This window comes from Salvelinus fontinalis, chromosome 27, assembly GCF_029448725.1.
Source record: "Salvelinus fontinalis isolate EN_2023a chromosome 27, ASM2944872v1, whole genome shotgun sequence".
Taxonomy (NCBI): domain Eukaryota; kingdom Metazoa; phylum Chordata; class Actinopteri; order Salmoniformes; family Salmonidae; genus Salvelinus; species Salvelinus fontinalis.
Window position 1 is genome coordinate 35,341,145 of NC_074691.1, and position 19,754 is coordinate 35,360,898.

The following is a 19,754-nucleotide window of genomic DNA, read 5'->3' on the forward strand; positions in this document are numbered from 1 at the left end:
GAAGAAGCTCCTTCTTTTACAGTAATTGGGGCAAGGTCTGGATGTCCTGAGGTAAAGGCCTTGGAATGCACACCTACATGCCTGAAGCACTGAACTATTTAAGTGCATAAAATAACAATTAGCTATTAAGTGACCTATAAATCCCCTCTAAGTGAATCTGGTACCTTTATATCATGTCTCTCAAGTGGATCATTTAGTTTCATCATGCAATTTATGATGACCAGACAGTAATATATTTTTCTCAAGGAGGCTCTAACCCTAATACTGTTCATTGGTACTTAACAAACCTGACCATCCTATCAACATTGAAATTGTGTGTGGTGGTATGGAGATCACTATTATGGCAATTTAAGTGGCATTTAAAGAAAACATTTACGTGAGGAAATTTGACAGTTGAGATTGTTCTGAACCACTAGCTAATACTACATGTTGTACCATGAAATCCAATGATTTAAGACACAGTTACAGGGGCACGTTAGGAGGTAGAAACAACGTCGTCATGCCAACAGATGATCTGATAGTGTATCCAGGTCAACGGTTTTACCACTCTGTAAGATGAAATCAAAATGAACTACTATTATACTACAATTGAACACGCAGAGAGGTAGGATAGGGGAAGATAGGCATATGGTCTAACGTCGTCATGCCAACAGAGGGTACTGTTGCTTCACAACAAGGCAGAGATGAATATGTAGACGAACAAGGGAAAACACAGGGGAGGTGTTCCCGCTTTGACATACCTGTGCAGTTTGTCTGTCTATTGTAGTAATGGATTGCTTTCCCAGTTATTTTTCTTGCTTTGAAATATTAAACGTTCGCTACCTCAATTAATCAATCGTTATAAATGCACACAATTAAATATATTGTCCTCACAACAATGTATAGTTTTTTTTAAATTATTGTTTATTATTATTGCATTATTGTTCTGTAGGTCCACGTGTCTTATTCTGGCCTACAAATGTGGAACATTATAAATAACTAAAACATTGCATTAGTGATAAACATAGGCTGAAGGAAAAATTGCTATAGCATTTACGAAAAGCCAATGTCCGTACTGAATGTTGAAGAAAATCGCTTCTATGCGTGTTGCTTAAAAGTCAGTCTTCAAATTATTTATCAGACTTAAAGTAGCCTTATTGACAGTTTAAAGTTTTTTCAAAATCGACCTTGAAATCAGTGACATGATATGCCATCATATCATTGTGAAACCAATTTGGAACGGGTCGTCTGCACTGCACCGGCACCGGGTTGTTTTGGTTTCGCCGTGTCCACTTGATTCCTTCCCGCACGTGCCAAACGCGCGCACTAATGATAGCCCACTAATGGGCGCGCGAGTCACTGCTCGTCGCCTCCCAAGTCGCACTGATGTCTCTCTCAGCGTGGACGCAACGTCACGTCCGCACTTGAATCTGAAGTCTTATCCCATTCTACGGAGGCAATCCCAGCCGCACACACACGCGGGATTCTCCCAAAGCGATAGGACAGACTCTTCACTGTGAAAGGGGAAGGAACCATCAGGAAACACTGGACCTCGGCTGTTTGGAAGGAGAAAAATAGGAGGTGTCTGACTGGCTGGCTGTGCTGTAGTCTGTCTCCGTCTCCCTCTCTCAACTCCTAGAGCGGAGAGTTCTGTGCCATTCCTTTCGCTAATGTCAAGACTCGCACCGCGAGGACTGAATGGTGCCAAAGCTCACATCACCTGGCAGACCCAACACCGGTGGAATTTTTGGGGTTCAGTTATTGAATTAATAGGACATTTGTTATAATTCTGCAAGAAAATAACAGAGGAGAAGAGGTGACAGTTGAATCGAATATTGACCCATCGAGCGAAGAGTGGCATGCACGGTAGGCTACCCGAGTTGTGAACGCAGAGGGCAGAGGGCACCTCGTCGGAATTCAAATTGTTTTTATTCTCTGCAATTACTGCAATACGTCCGTTGAGGTTATTGACACAAAATAACCAAACAGAAATATTTGCATGAACCTGTATGTGTCTGCTGTAACTCCAACAGCTTAACCCCTCCAGGTGTTGCGCTCAGGGTGGAATAATTCTGCGAGGACTGGACACTTGACAAACGGTTTTACCCGCCTTTCAAAAACTACAATAAAAAAAAAACACTTGGCTCTTTTTCACTTACTGTAGCTTCATGTTAGTCGTCTCAATTGGAAGCACTTTGAAAAAGTTACCGGGCACCAGACCAGCGGAGCACCACGGAGCAAGCCGTCCCCACGCGCAGTTTTCCGGGCGATGCCAGAGTAGATGCAGGGGCAATGTCCCGTCGCAAGCAGGGGAACCCTCAGCACCTACCACTGTCTCTAAGAGAAACAATACGACGTGAGTATGATCACCTCCTAGGTCAATTGATAATAGCCTAAATATGGGAATTTTGTATATAAAATACTGGATTAAATTACCATTATCACGGGCAACTATTAGGATGAATTGACATGTTTACAGTGTGATACTGGAGCAAGCCTTGTACACTAAAAACACACATCTTCTTCTATAGCTGTTTATGTTCCATTGCAAACCACTTTTTGATATTTTCCAAGAGGGATGGAATGGTATGATTTTAAAGCACTAGCTGCAAAACCTGAAACATCCAAAGTGCACAATAACTTTCTTTGTAAGTACCCGCTGATGGCATGAAAAATCAAAAGTACATTCATGGTTATTATTACACCTTCATATGTGCGTGTTTTTGGGAATATTTATGCAATAATTAATTAACATTTAAAACCAAAATAATTGTGCAACGAAAACGTACTATTTAATTTCACAATATTAAATTCCACATTTAAAGTTCATGTATTTATTCATTCTAATAACCTATTGTTACATTCTTCCATTTCTGTACATGTGCGTAACTGTCAAGTGTTAATGAAATTAATTAACCAAAATTGCATGTGTTTTAAAGTACAATTAGCTGAGAACACATGTGCCAGTCCTACGCTACCGTGTGTTAGGATGAATAACATGCCGTCTTGTATTCTTGGAAGGTTTTACATTTCTTTGCAATTAGACTTTAGTCATACATAACGCCCTATCATTCCATTTATAGGATCTCTCTCTCTCTCTCTCTCTCTCTCTCTCTCTCTCTCTCTCTCTCTCTCTCTCTCTCTCTCTCTCTCTCTCTCTCTCTCTCTCTCTCTCTCTCTCTCTCTCTCTCACACACACACACACACACACACACACACACACACACACACACACACACACACACACACACACACACACACACACACTGCACCAATATTTAAAATATTGCGTGGTGAAATATATTATCTTCATGTCCAGTCATGATTTCCCTGAGATCGTGTATTATTTAAGTTAGCCCATTCAATCATGCATTTTGAGGATGCTATTGCCTATATCATTTTCTGCCTTATTATGCCTACTTTATTATGTCAGTGTGAAATGCACGTGCATGTTGATTCTGTCATTATTCTACGCAGTCTGGTTTCTTTATGTTATTTTAGCCGCGGCAGCTGCTGCTGCATAGGATTTTATCGGTATATTGTGCATTGTAGACCTACATTTTATTTACAAAAATCTCAATCTGAATAATAAATTATTTGTGCCAAGAAAGAGCATGTGTATCAAGCTTGTACAAATGTAGTCGATGTTCAGCCGTCTGGTATAACTTGATGGAAAATGACGTGGTATCTAAAGTATCCACAAGGTCACCGAAATGTTTGAAAAGTATTTGCTTCTCCGTTGTGGATTCCATGCTGGTGGATTCAAGTAGGAAGGCCTTCATTTACGGCCTTAAATCACGAGTCATGTCTAGTTTATCGATGTGAATTTTCCATGCACGACCTGTTATGTTATAGATTAGGCTACATCTGATTGAAGATGCTTGTGGGCATATGATATGAAAAAAAGTCAGATAATCCAATTTGAAATCAATTAAATCAATCCAGTGTTTTCCCAGTGCTCTCTCCCGTGCATACATCCAAATTCATAGTGGCCTAATCTAGCTAATTCATAACAGAGGTCTGTGATGTAATCTTTGGCCAATGTGTTTCTTGTTGAGCAGGGTTAGACGCGTTCTATCCCACACACCACCATTTAACATCTCGACTAATTTACATCATTTACATTTACTCTGCCCCCGTTTTCACTGGATTTAACCCATTTTATGACATGTTTTAATCTTCTTTATATTCTATCATTTTTTATATTTCAGTGTTTTAATCCCCGACCCCAAATATCATTGCCAATTTATAATACTTTTTAAAAAAGCTAATAAAATCACGACAGAATGAAGAATTCAATTTAACCCAATATGTTATTAACAGAAAGTATTTTGCATGTCACATGTCTTTCTAAAATTTCACCAAGACAAAGGAAGGACTACTTTCTTAGTATAGATCCTGTTATTGTCAGTTGTGAGGTGGCCTTGTGGGCTGATGAGACCGTAACATTGGTGTGAGCCTAGGCATGCAGCCTCCATCTGCTATGCTGTGTTCCCTGTCAGCCGCAGCTGGCTGACTTCCGCTGTCACCTTTCGAACAGCAGCAATCACGCGTTGTCTACGGGCCTGAGAAATCCAGAAATCAAGTGGTTTGATTCTCCTGTCATAGCAGGTGAGAGGAGTCCAAATTGGTGTCAGTTTAATTCATCAGCAACAGAATGAGGACAGGAGCTTGGTATTACAGGTGTTTTTCATCAGGTGTGGTTCACAGCAATCCCCTTCCCCAAGTATGCAGATAATGTGCTCACTGCTCCTGAGTACTGCAATAGAAGTTGCCTGTTGCCTGCACCTACTATACGTTTAGTTAGATCACATGTATTCCTGTAAGAGATGATACAACTGCATTGTAGGTTAGCGGCAGAAACACTGTGTTATTTTCTGTCAGACGAATCACCCCACAGTTTCTTCAGTAGAGAGGAATCGGTGAGGGTGATGGACAGGTGAGCCTGAAGCAGGACTGTGTTCGAGCCCATCAACAGTCCCGGGGTGCAGCTCGTAACATCACACAGGGCTCAGGGGACTTTCCACCACTGTAATAACTCCCTGTCTACTCCTCTTTGTGGCTCATTAGCTTACAGATCTAAGGAACAAACCGTGTACCCCAGATATGTTTTTAGTTTTGTTGTTGTTGTTTTAATGTCGTTGACCTACTTCATCGACAACTTAGAGTTATCTATAAGGAAGATCTCAAACTGTGTGTCTGTCTCAAGAGGACAGGTCAGTTACTGTCCTGCTTTTTACCCCGAGGTCCACAGGGCCTGTGTATAATTGGGTAGGGTGTCTAACTGTCCTTTCTATATGACTTACCTTCAGATCGATAGCTTACAGGATATGGGTTAATGTGGTGTGTGTGTGTTTATTTATGTCTGGGAAGGATAGAACAGTTACTGACCCAACATTTAAATGATTCAACTTGAACTTGAAATACAATTTAGATCATCTCTGAATTTGATTTATTAGACTGTAAACTAGGACAGAGAGAAAGACAAGAGAGAGACAAGGAGAGAGAGAATGTAGAATCTGTGTGTATGTTTGTGTATGTGTGTGTGTGTATGTGTGTGTATGTGTCCATCTGACCATCTATCTCACCACCTTTGTCCAGCTGTGTCTGTGTGTGTAAGCATGCATTGTGGGTCTGTCTGTGTGTGTAAGTATGCATTGTGTGTGTGTGTCTTTGTGTGTAAGTATGCATTGTGTGTGTGTGTGTGTGTGTGTGTGTATGTGTGTAGTCGTCTGTGTGTGTGTGAGGTTATGCGTGTGTTTGCAATAGAGGCCCCTGCAAATTAATTTATCTAAATACATACAAACACATGTATCACGCCATATCCCCCAGGTTAGCCGTGGAGGCAATACACCCATCTGGGAGGTAGGGAGAGAGGAGAGGAGGAAGGGAGAGGCGGGAGGTAGGGAGGTAGGGAGAGGAGGGACGTAGGGAGGTAGGGAGCGGAGGTAGGGAGAGGAGAGGAGGTAGGGAGAGGAGGGAGGTAGGGAGGTAGGGAGAGGAGAGGAAGTAGGGAGAGGAGGGAGGTAGGGAGGTAGGGAGAGGAGAGGAAGTAGGGAGAGGAGGGAGGTAGGGAGGTAGGAAGAGGAGAGGAGAGGAGAGGAGAGGAGGGGGAGAGAAGGGAGAGAAGGGAGGTAGGGAGAGGAGAGGAAGTAGGGAGAGGAGGGAGGTAGGGAGGTAGGAAGAGGAGAGGAGAGGAGAGGAGAGGAGGGGGAGAGAAGGGAGGTAGGGAGGTAGGGAGGTAGGGAGAGGAGAGGAAGTAGGGAGAGGAGGGAGGTAGGGAGGTAGGAAGAGGAGAGGAAGTAGGGAGAGGAGGGAGGTAGGGAGGTAGGGAGAGGAGAGGAAGTAGGGAGAGGAGGGAGGTAGGGAGGTAGGAAGAGGAGAGGAGAGGAGAGGAGAGGAGAGGAGAGGAGGGGGAGAGAAGGGAGAGAAGGGAGGTAGGGAGGTAGGGAGGTAGGGAGCGGAGGTAGGGAGAGGAGAGGAGGGAGGTAGGGAGAGGAGGGAGGTAGGGAGGTAGGGAAAGGAGAGGAAGTAGGGAGGTAGGGAGAGGAGGTAGGCAGGTAGGGAGAGGAGGTAGGGAGAGGAGAGGAGGTAGGGAGAGGAAATGAGGTAGGGAGAGGAGAGGGGGTAGGGAGAGGCGGTAGGGAGAGGAGAAGAGGTAGGGAGAGGAGAGGAGATAGGGAGGTAGGGAGAGGAGAAGAGGTAGGGAGAGGAGAGGAGATAGGGAGGTAGGGAGAGGAGGGGAGGTAGGGAGAGGAGAGGAGGTAGGGAGAGGAGAGGAGGTAGGGAGAGGAGAGGAGGTAGGGAGATAGGGAGAGGAGAGGAGGTTGGGAGAGGAGAAGAGGTAGGGAGAGGAGAGGAGGTAGGGAGAGGAGAGGAGGTAGGGAGAGGAGAGGAGGTAGGGAGATAGGGAGAGGAGAGGAGGTAGGGAGAGGAGAGGAGGTTGGGAGAGGAGAGGAGGTAGGGAGAGGAGGTAGGGAGATAGGGAGAGGAGAGGAGGTAGGGAGAGGAGAGGAGGTTGGGATAGGAGGGAGGGAGGGAATGAGACCAGAGGCTAAAGGAGGATGTCAGGTTGAAGAAGGGGTAAACAAAACTGTCAGTTTGATTGAGTCAACAAGATATCTTGGCTGTATTATGATGTCTGTTTGAAGACCTGTTCAGCCCAGCTAGTTAGCCTGCAGCGATGGGCCTACAGGTCATGCTCATGTTGGGAGGAACAGAAGAGAACCAGAATATCAGCATATTTCTGGACCTTCTGACTGTAAAACTGTACTGTAATTCTCTCGTTCTCTTTTTCTTTCTCTCTCTCTCTCTCTCTCTCTCTCTCTCTCTCTCTCTCTCTCTCTCTCTCTCTCTCTCTCTCTCTCTCTCTCTCTCTCTCTCTCTCTCTCTCTCTCTCTCATGCAGAGGCATAAACTGTATATATGTCAGTATACACTTTATAAACTTTGCTGACAGTTTAAAGACTCTGGACATTACTGTGGAAATATGATCTTTATTGTGATGTGTTAGAGTGGAGCGGGACAGTGATGTTTTGTTCCTCCACGTGGTCTTAGGATCCTCATTTGACGGTATCTGATCAAGGATGTTGATTAGCAGTATGTGCTGTCATAGGCGGAGGGTCTATGTACATGTAGCGGCCTGTAAGTGTGTTATTGAAAGAAGTACATGAATGATAGCCTGTCTCAGCAGATCTCCTAGGGGACATGGACATCGAGGACAAGGATGTTTCATCACTACATTTTCTTCCTGAGAGTTAGTGGATGTTAATGAAGTGTTTGTTTCCATTCAGAATAGGGACATTCCTGGTAATGTGTGCATGTGTGTGTGTGTGTGTGTGTGTGTGTGTGTGTGTGTGTGTGTGCGTGCGTGCGTGCGTGCGTGCGTGCGTGCGTGTGTGTGGACAGCTGTGAAATGATACAAACAAGGGAACTACCTCCGTATTATACTCCTAGTCACACGCATGTACTAAAAGGCTAATAAGGAAACAATTGATCATTAATCTATATATTTAATTAAACAATTGATCAATAATCTATATATGTAATTAAACAATTGATCGTTAATCTATATATGTAATTATACAATTGATCATTAATCTATATATGTAATTAAACAATTGATCATTAATCTATATATTTAATTAAAACACTTGATCATTTTTCTATATATGTAATTAAACAATTGATCATTAATCTATTTATTAAATTAAACAATTGATCATTAATCTATATATGTAATTAAACAATTGATCAAGAAACTATATATGTAATTAAACAATTGATCATTAATCTATATATTTAATTAAACACTTGATCATTAATCTATATATTTAATTAATTAATTGTATAATTTATATATCACCAAATGTTATATTATTATGGATATAGTTTTATTCATGTTTATGATAACATCTTTTTTTCATGCACCTAAGTAATCTGAACAGAGAAACGTCTCTTTGAGCATTGCACCAATTTTATTGACATTGACCTAATTTATCGCTGTTGTTTTCAAATGATGAATGTAGATTCATGATATGAAGTGTCAGTGAGGGTGGATTATGTGGGGGTAAGATAATGAAACACACACACACACACACACACACACACACACACACACACACACACACACACACACACACACACACACACACACACACACACACACACACACACACACACACACACACACACACACACACACACACACACACACACACAGCACACAGCACACAGCACACAGCGGAACAGCAGTTACAGACTTGATTCTCACTAGAGAGAAGGCACGGTGAAACACGACGACTTGTCATTAGAATTAGTGTGTATCGCTGGTGGCGTTGTGTATTTTGAATATAGCAGCGGACCCCCCCCCCCCCCCCCCCCCACCCCATCTCTGGCATGTGTGTGTCTCTGTCTGCTTTCTGGCATGTGTGTGTGTCTGCATGCGTGTTTGTGTGTGTGTGTGTGTGTGTGTGTGTGTGTGTGTGTGTGTGTGTATGTGCATTGGCATGTGTCTGTGTGTGTTAACACACAGCCAGTGGTTGAAGGGAAAACAAAGGGGGCGAAGGACAGGTCTTAACCCATTCTAAACGTTTCTCTACCTGTCAGACACATAATCCTGGACCTAGTCCGTCTGCTTTCAGTAACTGAAGAACTGTAGCGTACTATCAGTTTGGGACACTGTAGCATACTATCAGTTTGGGACACTGTAGCATACTATCAGTTTGGGACACTGTAGCATACTATCAGTTTGGGACACTGTAGCATACTATCAGTTTGGGACACTGTAGCGTACTATCAGTTTGGGACACTGTAGGGTACTATCAGTTTGGGACACTGTAGCATACTATCAGTTTGGGACACTGTAGCGTACTATCAGTTTGGGACACTGTAGCGTACTATCAGTTTGGGACACTGTAGCGTACTATCAGTTTGGGACACTGTAGTGTACTATCAGTTTGGGACACTGTAGTGTACTATCAATTTGGGACACTGTAGCGTACTATCTGTTTGGGACACTGTAGTGTACTATCAGTTTGGGACACTGTAGCATACTATCAGTTTGGGACACTGTAGTGTACTATCAGTTTGGGACACTGTAGTGTACTATCAGTTTGGGACACTGTAGTGTACTATCAGTTTGGGACACTGTAGTGTACTATCAGTTTGGGACACTGTAGCATACTATCAGTTGGGGACACTGTAGCGTACTATCAGTTTGGGACACTGTAGCGTACTATCAGTTTGGGACACTGTAGCGTACTATCAGTTTGGGACACTGTAGCATACTATCAGTTGGGGACACTGTAGGGTACTATCAGTTGGGGACACTGTAGCGTACTAACAGTTTGGGACACTGTAGCGTACTATCAGTTTGGGACACTGTAGCATACTATCAGTTTGGGACACTGTAGCGTACTATCAGTTTGGGACACTGTAGCGTACTATCAGTTGGGGACACTGTAGCATACTATCAGTTTGGGACACTGTAGCATACTATCAGTTGGGGACACTGTAGCGTACTATCAGTTTGGGACACTGTAGCGTACTATCAGTTGGGGAAACTGTAGCATACTATCAGTTTGGGACACTGTAGCATACTATCAGTTGGGGACACTGTAGCGTACTATCAGTTTGGGACACTGTAGCGTACTATCAGTTTGGGACACTGTAGCGTACTATCAGTTTGGGACACTGTAGCATACTATCAGTTTGGGACACTGTAGGGTACTATCAGTTTGGGACACTGTAGCATACTATCTGTTTGGGACACTGTAGGGTACTATCAGTTTGGGACACTGTAGCATACTATCAGTTTGGGACACTGTAGCGTACTATCAGTTTGGGACACTGTAGCGTACTATCAGTTTGGGACACTGTAGCGTACTATCAGTTTGGGACACTGTAGTGTACTATCAGTTTGGGACACTGTAGTGTACTATCAATTTGGGACACTGTAGCGTACTATCTGTTTGGGACACTGTAGTGTACTATCAGTTTGGGACACTGTAGCATACTATCAGTTTGGGACACTGTAGTGTACTATCAGTTTGGGACACTGTAGTGTACTATCAGTTTGGGACACTGTAGTGTACTATCAGTTTGGGACACTGTAGTGTACTATCAGTTTGGGACACTGTAGCATACTATCAGTTGGGGACACTGTAGCGTACTATCAGTTTGGGACACTGTAGCGTACTATCAGTTTGGGACACTGTAGCGTACTATCAGTTTGGGACACTGTAGCATACTATCAGTTTGGGACACTGTAGGGTACTATCAGTTGGGGACACTGTAGCGTACTAACAGTTTGGGACACTGTAGCGTACTATCAGTTTGGGACACTGTAGCATACTATCAGTTTGGGACACTGTAGCGTACTATCAGTTTGGGACACTGTAGCGTACTATCAGTTGGGGACACTGTAGCATACTATCAGTTTGGGACACTGTAGCATACTATCAGTTGGGGACACTGTAGCGTACTATCAGTTTGGGACACTGTAGCGTACTATCAGTTGGGGAAACTGTAGCATACTATCAGTTTGGGACACTGTAGCATACTATCAGTTGGGGACACTGTAGCGTACTATCAGTTTGGGACACTGTAGCGTACTATCAGTTTGGGACACTGTAGCGTACTATCAGTTTGGGACACTGTAGCGTACTATCAGTTTGGGACACTGTAGCATACTATCAGTTTGGGACACTGTAGCGTACTATCAGTTTGGGACACTGTAGCATACTATCAGTTTGGGACACTGTAGGGTACTATCAGTTGGGGACACTGTAGCGTACTATCAGTTTGGGACACTGTAGTGTACTATCAGTTTGGGACACTGTAGCGTACTATCAGTTTGGGACACTGTAGCATACTATCAGTTTGGGACACTGTAGCGTACTATCAGTTTGGGACACTGTAGCGTACTATCAGTTTGGGACACTGTAGCGTACTATCAGTTTGGGACACTGTAGTGTACTATCAGTTTGGGACACTGTAGTGTACTATCAGTTTGGGACACTGTAGCGTACTATCTGTTTGGGACACTGTGGTGTACTATCAGTTTGGGACACTGTAGTGTACTATCTGTTTGGGACACTGTAGTGTACTATAAGTTTGGGACACTGTAGCATACTATCAGTTTGGGACACTGTAGTGTACTATCAGTTTGGGACACTGTAGTGTACTATCAGTTTGGGACACTGTAGTGTACTATCAGTTTGGGACACTGTAGTGTACTATCAGTTTGGGACACTGTAGCATACTATCAGTTGGGGATACTGTAGCATACTATCAGTTGGGGACACTGTAGCATACTATCAGTTTGGGACACTGTAGCGTACTATCAGTTTGGGACACTGTAGCGTACTATCAGTTTGGGACACTGTAGCATACTATCAGTTTGGGACACTGTAGCGTACTATCAGTTTGGGACACTGTAGCATACTATCAGTTTGGGATACTGTAGGGTACTAACAGTTGGGGACACTGTAGCGTACTATCAGTTTGGGACACTGTAGTGTACTATCAGTTTGGGATACTGTAGCGTACTATCAGTTTGGCACACTGTAGCGTACTATCAGTTTGGGACACTGTAGCATACTATCAGTTTGGGACACTGTAGCGTACTATCAGTTTGGGACACTGTAGCGTACTATCAGTTGGGGACACTGTAGCATACTATCAGTTTGGGACACTGTAGCATACTATCAGTTGGGGACACTGTAGCGTACTATCAGTTTGGGACACTGTAGCGTACTATCAGTTGGGGACACTGTAGCATACTATCAGTTTGGGACACTGTAGCGTACTATCAGTTGGGGACACTGTAGCGTACTATCAGTTTGGGACACTGTAGCGTACTATCAGTTTGGGACACTGTAGCATACTATCAGTTTGGGACACTGTAGCGTACTATCAGTTTGGGACACTGTAGCATACTATCAGTTTGGGACGCTGTAGGGTACTATCAGTTGGGGACACTGTAGCGTACTATCAGTTTGGGACACTGTAGTGTACTATCAGTTTGGGACACTGTAGCGTACTATCAGTTTGGGACACTGTAGCATACTATCAGTTTGGGACACTGTAGCGTACTATCAGTTTGGGACACTGTAGCGTACTATCACTTTGGGACACTGTAGTGTACTATCAGTTTGGGACACTGTAGTGTACTATCAGTTTGGGACACTGTAGCGTACTATCTGTTTGGGACACTGTGGTGTACTATCAGTTTGGGACACTGTAGCGTACTATCTGTTTGGGACACTGTAGTGTACTATAAGTTTGGGACACTGTAGCATACTATCAGTTTCGGACACTGTAGTGTACTATCAGTTTGGGACACTGTAGTGTACTATCAGTTTGGGACACTGTAGTGTACTATCAGTTTGGGACACTGTAGTGTACTATCAGTTTGGGACACTGTAGCATACTATCAGTTGGGGATACTGTAGCATACTATCAGTTGGGGACACTGTAGCGTACTATCAGTTTGGGACACTGTAGCGTACTATCAGTTTGGGACACTGTAGCATACTATCAGTTTGGGACACTGTAGCATACTATCAGTTGGGCACACTGTAGGGTACTATCAGTTGGGGACACTGTAGTGTACTAACAGTTGGGGACACTGTAGTGTACTAACAGTTTGGGACACTGTAGCATACTATCAGTTTGGGACACTGTAGCGTACTATCAGTTTGGGACACTGTAGCGTACTATATGTTGGGGACACTGTAGCATACTATCAGTTTGGGACACTGTAGCATACTATCAGTTGGGGACACTGTAGCGTACTATCAGTTTGGGACACTGTAGCGTACTATCAGTTGGGGACACTGTAGCGTACTATCAGTTTGGGACACTGTAGCATACTATCAGTTGGGGACACTGTAGCGTACTATCAGTTTGGGACACTGTAGCGTACTATCAGTTTGGGACACTGTAGCATACTATCAGTTTGGGACACTGTAGCGTACTATCAGTTTGGGACACTGTAGCATACTATCAGTTTGGGACACTGTAGGGTACTAACAGTTGGGGACACTGTAGCGTACTATCAGTTTGGGACACTGTAGCGTACTATCAGTTTGGGATACTGTAGCATACTATCAGTTGGGGACACTGTAGCGTACTATCAGTTTGGGACACTGTAGCGTACTATCAGTTTGGGACACTGTAGCATACTATCAGTTTGGGACACTGTAGCGTACTATCAGTTTGGGACACTGTAGCATACTATCAGTTTGGGATACTGTAGGGTACTAACAGTTGGGGACACTGTAGCGTACTATCAGTTTGGGACACTGTAGTGTACTATCAGTTTGGGATACTGTAGCGTACTATCAGTTTGGCACACTGTAGCATACTATCAGTTTGGGACACTGTAGCGTACTATCAGTTTGGGACACTGTAGCGTACTATCAGTTTGGGACACTGTAGCATACTATCAGTTTGGGACACTGTAGCGTACTATCAGTTTGGGACACTGTAGCGTACTATCAGTTGGGGACACTGTAGCATACTATCAGTTTGGGACACTGTAGCATACTATCAGTTGAGGACACTGTAGCGTACTATCAGTTTGGGACACTGTAGCGTACTATCAGTTGGGGACACTGTAGCATACTATCAGTTTGGGACACTGTAGCGTACTATCAGTTGGGGACACTGTAGCGTACTATCAGTTTGGGACACTGTAGCGTACTATCAGTTTGGGACACTGTAGCGTACTATCAGTTTGGGACACTGTAGCATACTATCAGTTTGGGACACTGTAGGGTACTATCAGTTGGGGACACTGTAGCGTACTATCAGTTTGGGACACTGTAGTGTACTATCAGTTTGGGACACTGTAGCGTACTATCAGTTTGGGACACTGTAGCATACTATCAGTTTGGGACACTGTAGCGTACTATCAGTTTGGGACACTGTAGCGTACTATCACTTTGGGACACTGTAGTGTACTATCAGTTTGGGACACTGTAGTGTACTATCAGTTTGGGACACTGTAGCGTACTATCTGTTTGGGACACTGTGGTGTACTATCAGTTTGGGACACTGTAGCGTACTATCTGTTTGGGACACTGTAGTGTACTATAAGTTTGGGACACTGTAGCATACTATCAGTTTCGGACACTGTAGTGTACTATCAGTTTGGGACACTGTAGTGTACTATCAGTTTGGGACACTGTAGTGTACTATCAGTTTGGGACACTGTAGTGTACTATCAGTTTGGGACACTGTAGCATACTATCAGTTGGGGATACTGTAGCATACTATCAGTTGGGGACACTGTAGCGTACTATCAGTTTGGGACACTGTAGCGTACTATCAGTTTGGGACACTGTAGCATACTATCAGTTTGGGACACTGTAGCATACTATCAGTTGGGCACACTGTAGGGTACTATCAGTTGGGGACACTGTAGTGTACTAACAGTTGGGGACACTGTAGTGTACTAACAGTTTGGGACACTGTAGCATACTATCAGTTTGGGACACTGTAGCGTACTATCAGTTTGGGACACTGTAGCGTACTATATGTTGGGGACACTGTAGCATACTATCAGTTTGGGACACTGTAGCATACTATCAGTTGGGGACACTGTAGCGTACTATCAGTTTGGGACACTGTAGCGTACTATCAGTTGGGGACACTGTAGCGTACTATCAGTTTGGGACACTGTAGCATACTATCAGTTGGGGACACTGTAGCGTACTATCAGTTTGGGACACTGTAGCGTACTATCAGTTTGGGACACTGTAGCATACTATCAGTTTGGGACACTGTAGCGTACTATCAGTTTGGGACACTGTAGCATACTATCAGTTTGGGACACTGTAGGGTACTAACAGTTGGGGACACTGTAGCGTACTATCAGTTTGGGACACTGTAGCGTACTATCAGTTTGGGATACTGTAGCATACTATCAGTTGGGGACACTGTAGCGTACTATCAGTTTGGGACACTGTAGCGTACTATCAGTTTGGGACACTGTAGCATACTATCAGTTTGGGACACTGTAGCGTACTATCAGTTTGGGACACTGTAGCGTACTATCATTTTGGCACACTGTAGCATACTATCAGTTTGGGACACTGTAGCGTACTATCAGTTTGGGACACTGTAGCGTACTATCAGTTTGGGACACTGTAGCGTACTATCAGTTTGGGACACTGTAGCGTACTATCAGTTTGGGACACTGTAGCGTACTATCAGTTGGGGACACTGTAGCATACTATCAGTTTGGGACACTGTAGCATACTATCAGTTGGGGACACTGTAGCGTACTATCAGTTTGGGACACTGTAGCGTACTATCAGTTGGGGACACTGTAGCATACTATCAGTTTGGGACACTGTAGCATACTATCAGTTGGGGACACTGTAGCGTACTATCAGTTTGGGACACTGTAGCTTACTATCAGTTTGGAACACTGTAGCGTACTATCAGTTTGGGACACTGTAGCGTACTATCAGTTTGGGACACTGTAGCATACTATCAGTTTGGGACACTGTAGCGTACTATCAGTTTGGGACACTGTAGCATACTATCAGTTTGGGACACTGTAGCATACTATCAGTTTGGGACACTGTAGGGTACTAACAGTTGGGGACACTGTAGCGTACTATCAGTTTGGGACACTGTAGTGTACTATCAGTTTGGGATACTGTAGCGTACTATCAGTTTGGCACACTGTAGCATACTATCAGTTTGGGACACTGTAGCGTACTATCAGTTTGGGACACTGTAGCGTACTATCAGTTTGGGACACTGTAGCATACTATCAGTTTGGGACACTGTAGCGTACTATCAGTTTGGGACACTGTAGCGTACTATCAGTTGGGGACACTGTAGCATACTATCAGTTTGGGACACTGTAGCATACTATCAGTTGGGGACACTGTAGCGTACTATCAGTTTGGGACACTGTAGCGTACTATCAGTTGGGGACACTGTAGCATACTATCAGTTTGGGACACTGTAGCGTACTATCAGTTGGGGACACTGTAGCGTACTATCAGTTTGGGACACTGTAGCGTACTATCAGTTTGGGACACTGTAGCGTACTATCAGTTTGGGACACTGTAGCATACTATCAGTTTGGGACACTGTAGGGTACTATCAGTTGGGGACACTGTAGCGTACTATCAGTTTGGGACACTGTAGTGTACTATCAGTTTGGGACACTGTAGCGTACTATCAGTTTGGGACACTGTAGCATACTATCAGTTTGGGACACTGTAGCGTACTATCAGTTTGGGACACTGTAGCGTACTATCACTTTGGGACACTGTAGTGTACTATCAGTTTGGGACACTGTAGTGTACTATCAGTTTGGGACACTGTAGCGTACTATCTGTTTGGGACACTGTGGTGTACTATCAGTTTGGGACACTGTAGCGTACTATCTGTTTGGGACACTGTAGTGTACTATAAGTTTGGGACACTGTAGCATACTATCAGTTTCGGACACTGTAGTGTACTATCAGTTTGGGACACTGTAGTGTACTATCAGTTTGGGACACTGTAGTGTACTATCAGTTTGGGACACTGTAGTGTACTATCAGTTTGGGACACTGTAGCATACTATCAGTTGGGGATACTGTAGCATACTATCAGTTGGGGACACTGTAGCGTACTATCAGTTTGGGACACTGTAGCGTACTATCAGTTTGGGACACTGTAGCATACTATCAGTTTGGGACACTGTAGCATACTATCAGTTGGGCACACTGTAGGGTACTATCAGTTGGGGACACTGTAGTGTACTAACAGTTGGGGACACTGTAGTGTACTAACAGTTTGGGACACTGTAGCATACTATCAGTTTGGGACACTGTAGCGTACTATCAGTTTGGGACACTGTAGCGTACTATATGTTGGGGACACTGTAGCATACTATCAGTTTGGGACACTGTAGCATACTATCAGTTGGGGACACTGTAGCGTACTATCAGTTTGGGACACTGTAGCGTACTATCAGTTGGGGACACTGTAGCGTACTATCAGTTTGGGACACTGTAGCATACTATCAGTTGGGGACACTGTAGCGTACTATCAGTTTGGGACACTGTAGCGTACTATCAGTTTGGGACACTGTAGCATACTATCAGTTTGGGACACTGTAGCGTACTATCAGTTTGGGACACTGTAGCATACTATCAGTTTGGGACACTGTAGGGTACTAACAGTTGGGGACACTGTAGCGTACTATCAGTTTGGGACACTGTAGCGTACTATCAGTTTGGGATACTGTAGCATACTATCAGTTGGGGACACTGTAGCGTACTATCAGTTTGGGACACTGTAGCGTACTATCAGTTTGGGACACTGTAGCATACTATCAGTTTGGGACACTGTAGCGTACTATCAGTTTGGGACACTGTAGCGTACTATCATTTTGGCACACTGTAGCATACTATCAGTTTGGGACACTGTAGCGTACTATCAGTTTGGGACACTGTAGCGTACTATCAGTTTGGGACACTGTAGCATACTATCAGTTTGGGACACTGTAGCGTACTATCAGTTTGGGACACTGTAGCGTACTATCAGTTGGGGACACTGTAGCATACTATCAGTTTGGGACACTGTAGCATACTATCAGTTGGGGACACTGTAGCGTACTATCAGTTTGGGACACTGTAGCGTACTATCAGTTGGGGACACTGTAGCATACTATCAGTTTGGGACACTGTAGCATACTATCAGTTGGGGACACTGTAGCGTACTATCAGTTTGGGACACTGTAGCTTACTATCAGTTTGGAACACTGTAGCGTACTATCAGTTTGGGACACTGTAGCGTACTATCAGTTTGGGACACTGTAGCATACTATCAGTTTGGGACACTGTAGCGTACTATCAGTTTGGGACACTGTAGCATACTATCAGTTTGGGACACTGTAGGGTACTATCAGTTGGGGACACTCTAGCGTACTATCAGTTTGGGACACTGTAGTGTACTATTATTTTGGGACACTGTAGCGTACTATCAGTTGGGGAAACTGTAGCATACTATCAGTTTGGGACAATCTCTACATGATTATTGAATATTTATTTTTTATTTTTGTGGTTTTGTTAATGAACATCAATCTAATTAATCTAATGTATTTCTCTTGTTCGAGGATAAAGTATTAGATCAGTAACTATCTCTCTCCTATTCAGATGATAGGGGGTGCTGTTAGTCTGTCTCTCTCCTATTCAGGCTGATAGGGGGTGCTGTCTCTCTCCTATTCAGACTGATAGGGGGTGCTGTCTCTCCTATTCAGATGATAGGGGGTGCTATTAGTCTGTCTCTCTCCTATTCAGACTGATAGGGGGTGCTGTCTCTCTCCTATTCAGACTGATAGGGGGTGCTGTCTCTCCTATTCAGATGATAGGGGGTGCTATTAGTCTGTCTCTCTCCTATTCAGACTGATAGGGGGTGCTGTCTCTCTCCTATTCAGACTGATAGGGGGTGCTGTCTCTCTCCTATTCAGACTGATAGGGGGTGCTGTTAGTCTGTCTCTCTCCTATTCAGACTGATAGGGGGTGCTGTCTCTCTCCTATTCAGACTGATAGGGGGTGCTGTCTCTCTCCTATTCAGACTGATAGGGGGTGCTGTCTCTCTCCTATTCAGACTGATAGGGGGTGCTGTCTCTCTCCTATTCATACTGATAGGGGGTGCTGTCTCTCCTATTCAGACTGATAGGGGGTGCTGTCTCTCCTATTCAGACTGATAGGGGGTGCTGTCTCTCTCCTATTCATACTGATAGGGGGTGCTGTCTCTCCTATTCAGACTGATAGGGGGTGCTGTCTCTCTCCTATTCAGACTGATAGGGGGTGCTGTCTCTCTCCTATTCAGACTGATAGGGGGTGCTGTCTCTCTCCTATTCATACTGATAGGGGGTGCTGTCTCTCTCCTATTCAGACTGATAGGGGGTGCTGTCTCTCTCCTATTCATACTGATAGGGGGTGATGTCTCTCCTATTCAGACTGATAGGGGGTGCTGTCTCTCTCCTATTCATACTGATAGGGGGTGCTGTTAGTCTAACAGGTGGTGCAACCCTGGCAATCACTTCACTAAATGTTATGGTGTGTGTGCGTGTGTGTGTTTAATTATACCCCCCTGAGCATTAAAAGCACTAGAACCCCCCTCCCACACCCCCCTCCCCCCCATCTTGTTAAACTTCTGATAGCTGCTCAACCGGAGGGGATATCAAACTGTTCCCAGGAGCTGAATGCCACCTAGCTTACATTCCTGTGGCGTAGTTAATATCTGTGATTG

General features: G+C 44.2%; 1 protein-coding gene across 1 annotated transcript in view; it reads left to right on the forward strand.

Annotated features, from left to right (window-relative positions):
• The first annotated feature begins 1,198 nt into the window (after window positions 1-1,198).
• bcl11bb (BCL11 transcription factor B b) overlaps window positions 1,199-19,754 on the forward strand; it is a 71,022-nt gene continuing 52,466 nt past the window's right edge. Inside the window, exon 1 of the mRNA XM_055885652.1 lies at window positions 1,199-2,335. Coding sequence (XP_055741627.1) covers window positions 2,272-2,335 — 64 coding nt within the window. The 5' untranslated portion in view covers window positions 1,199-2,271. The remainder of the gene's footprint in view (window positions 2,336-19,754) is intronic.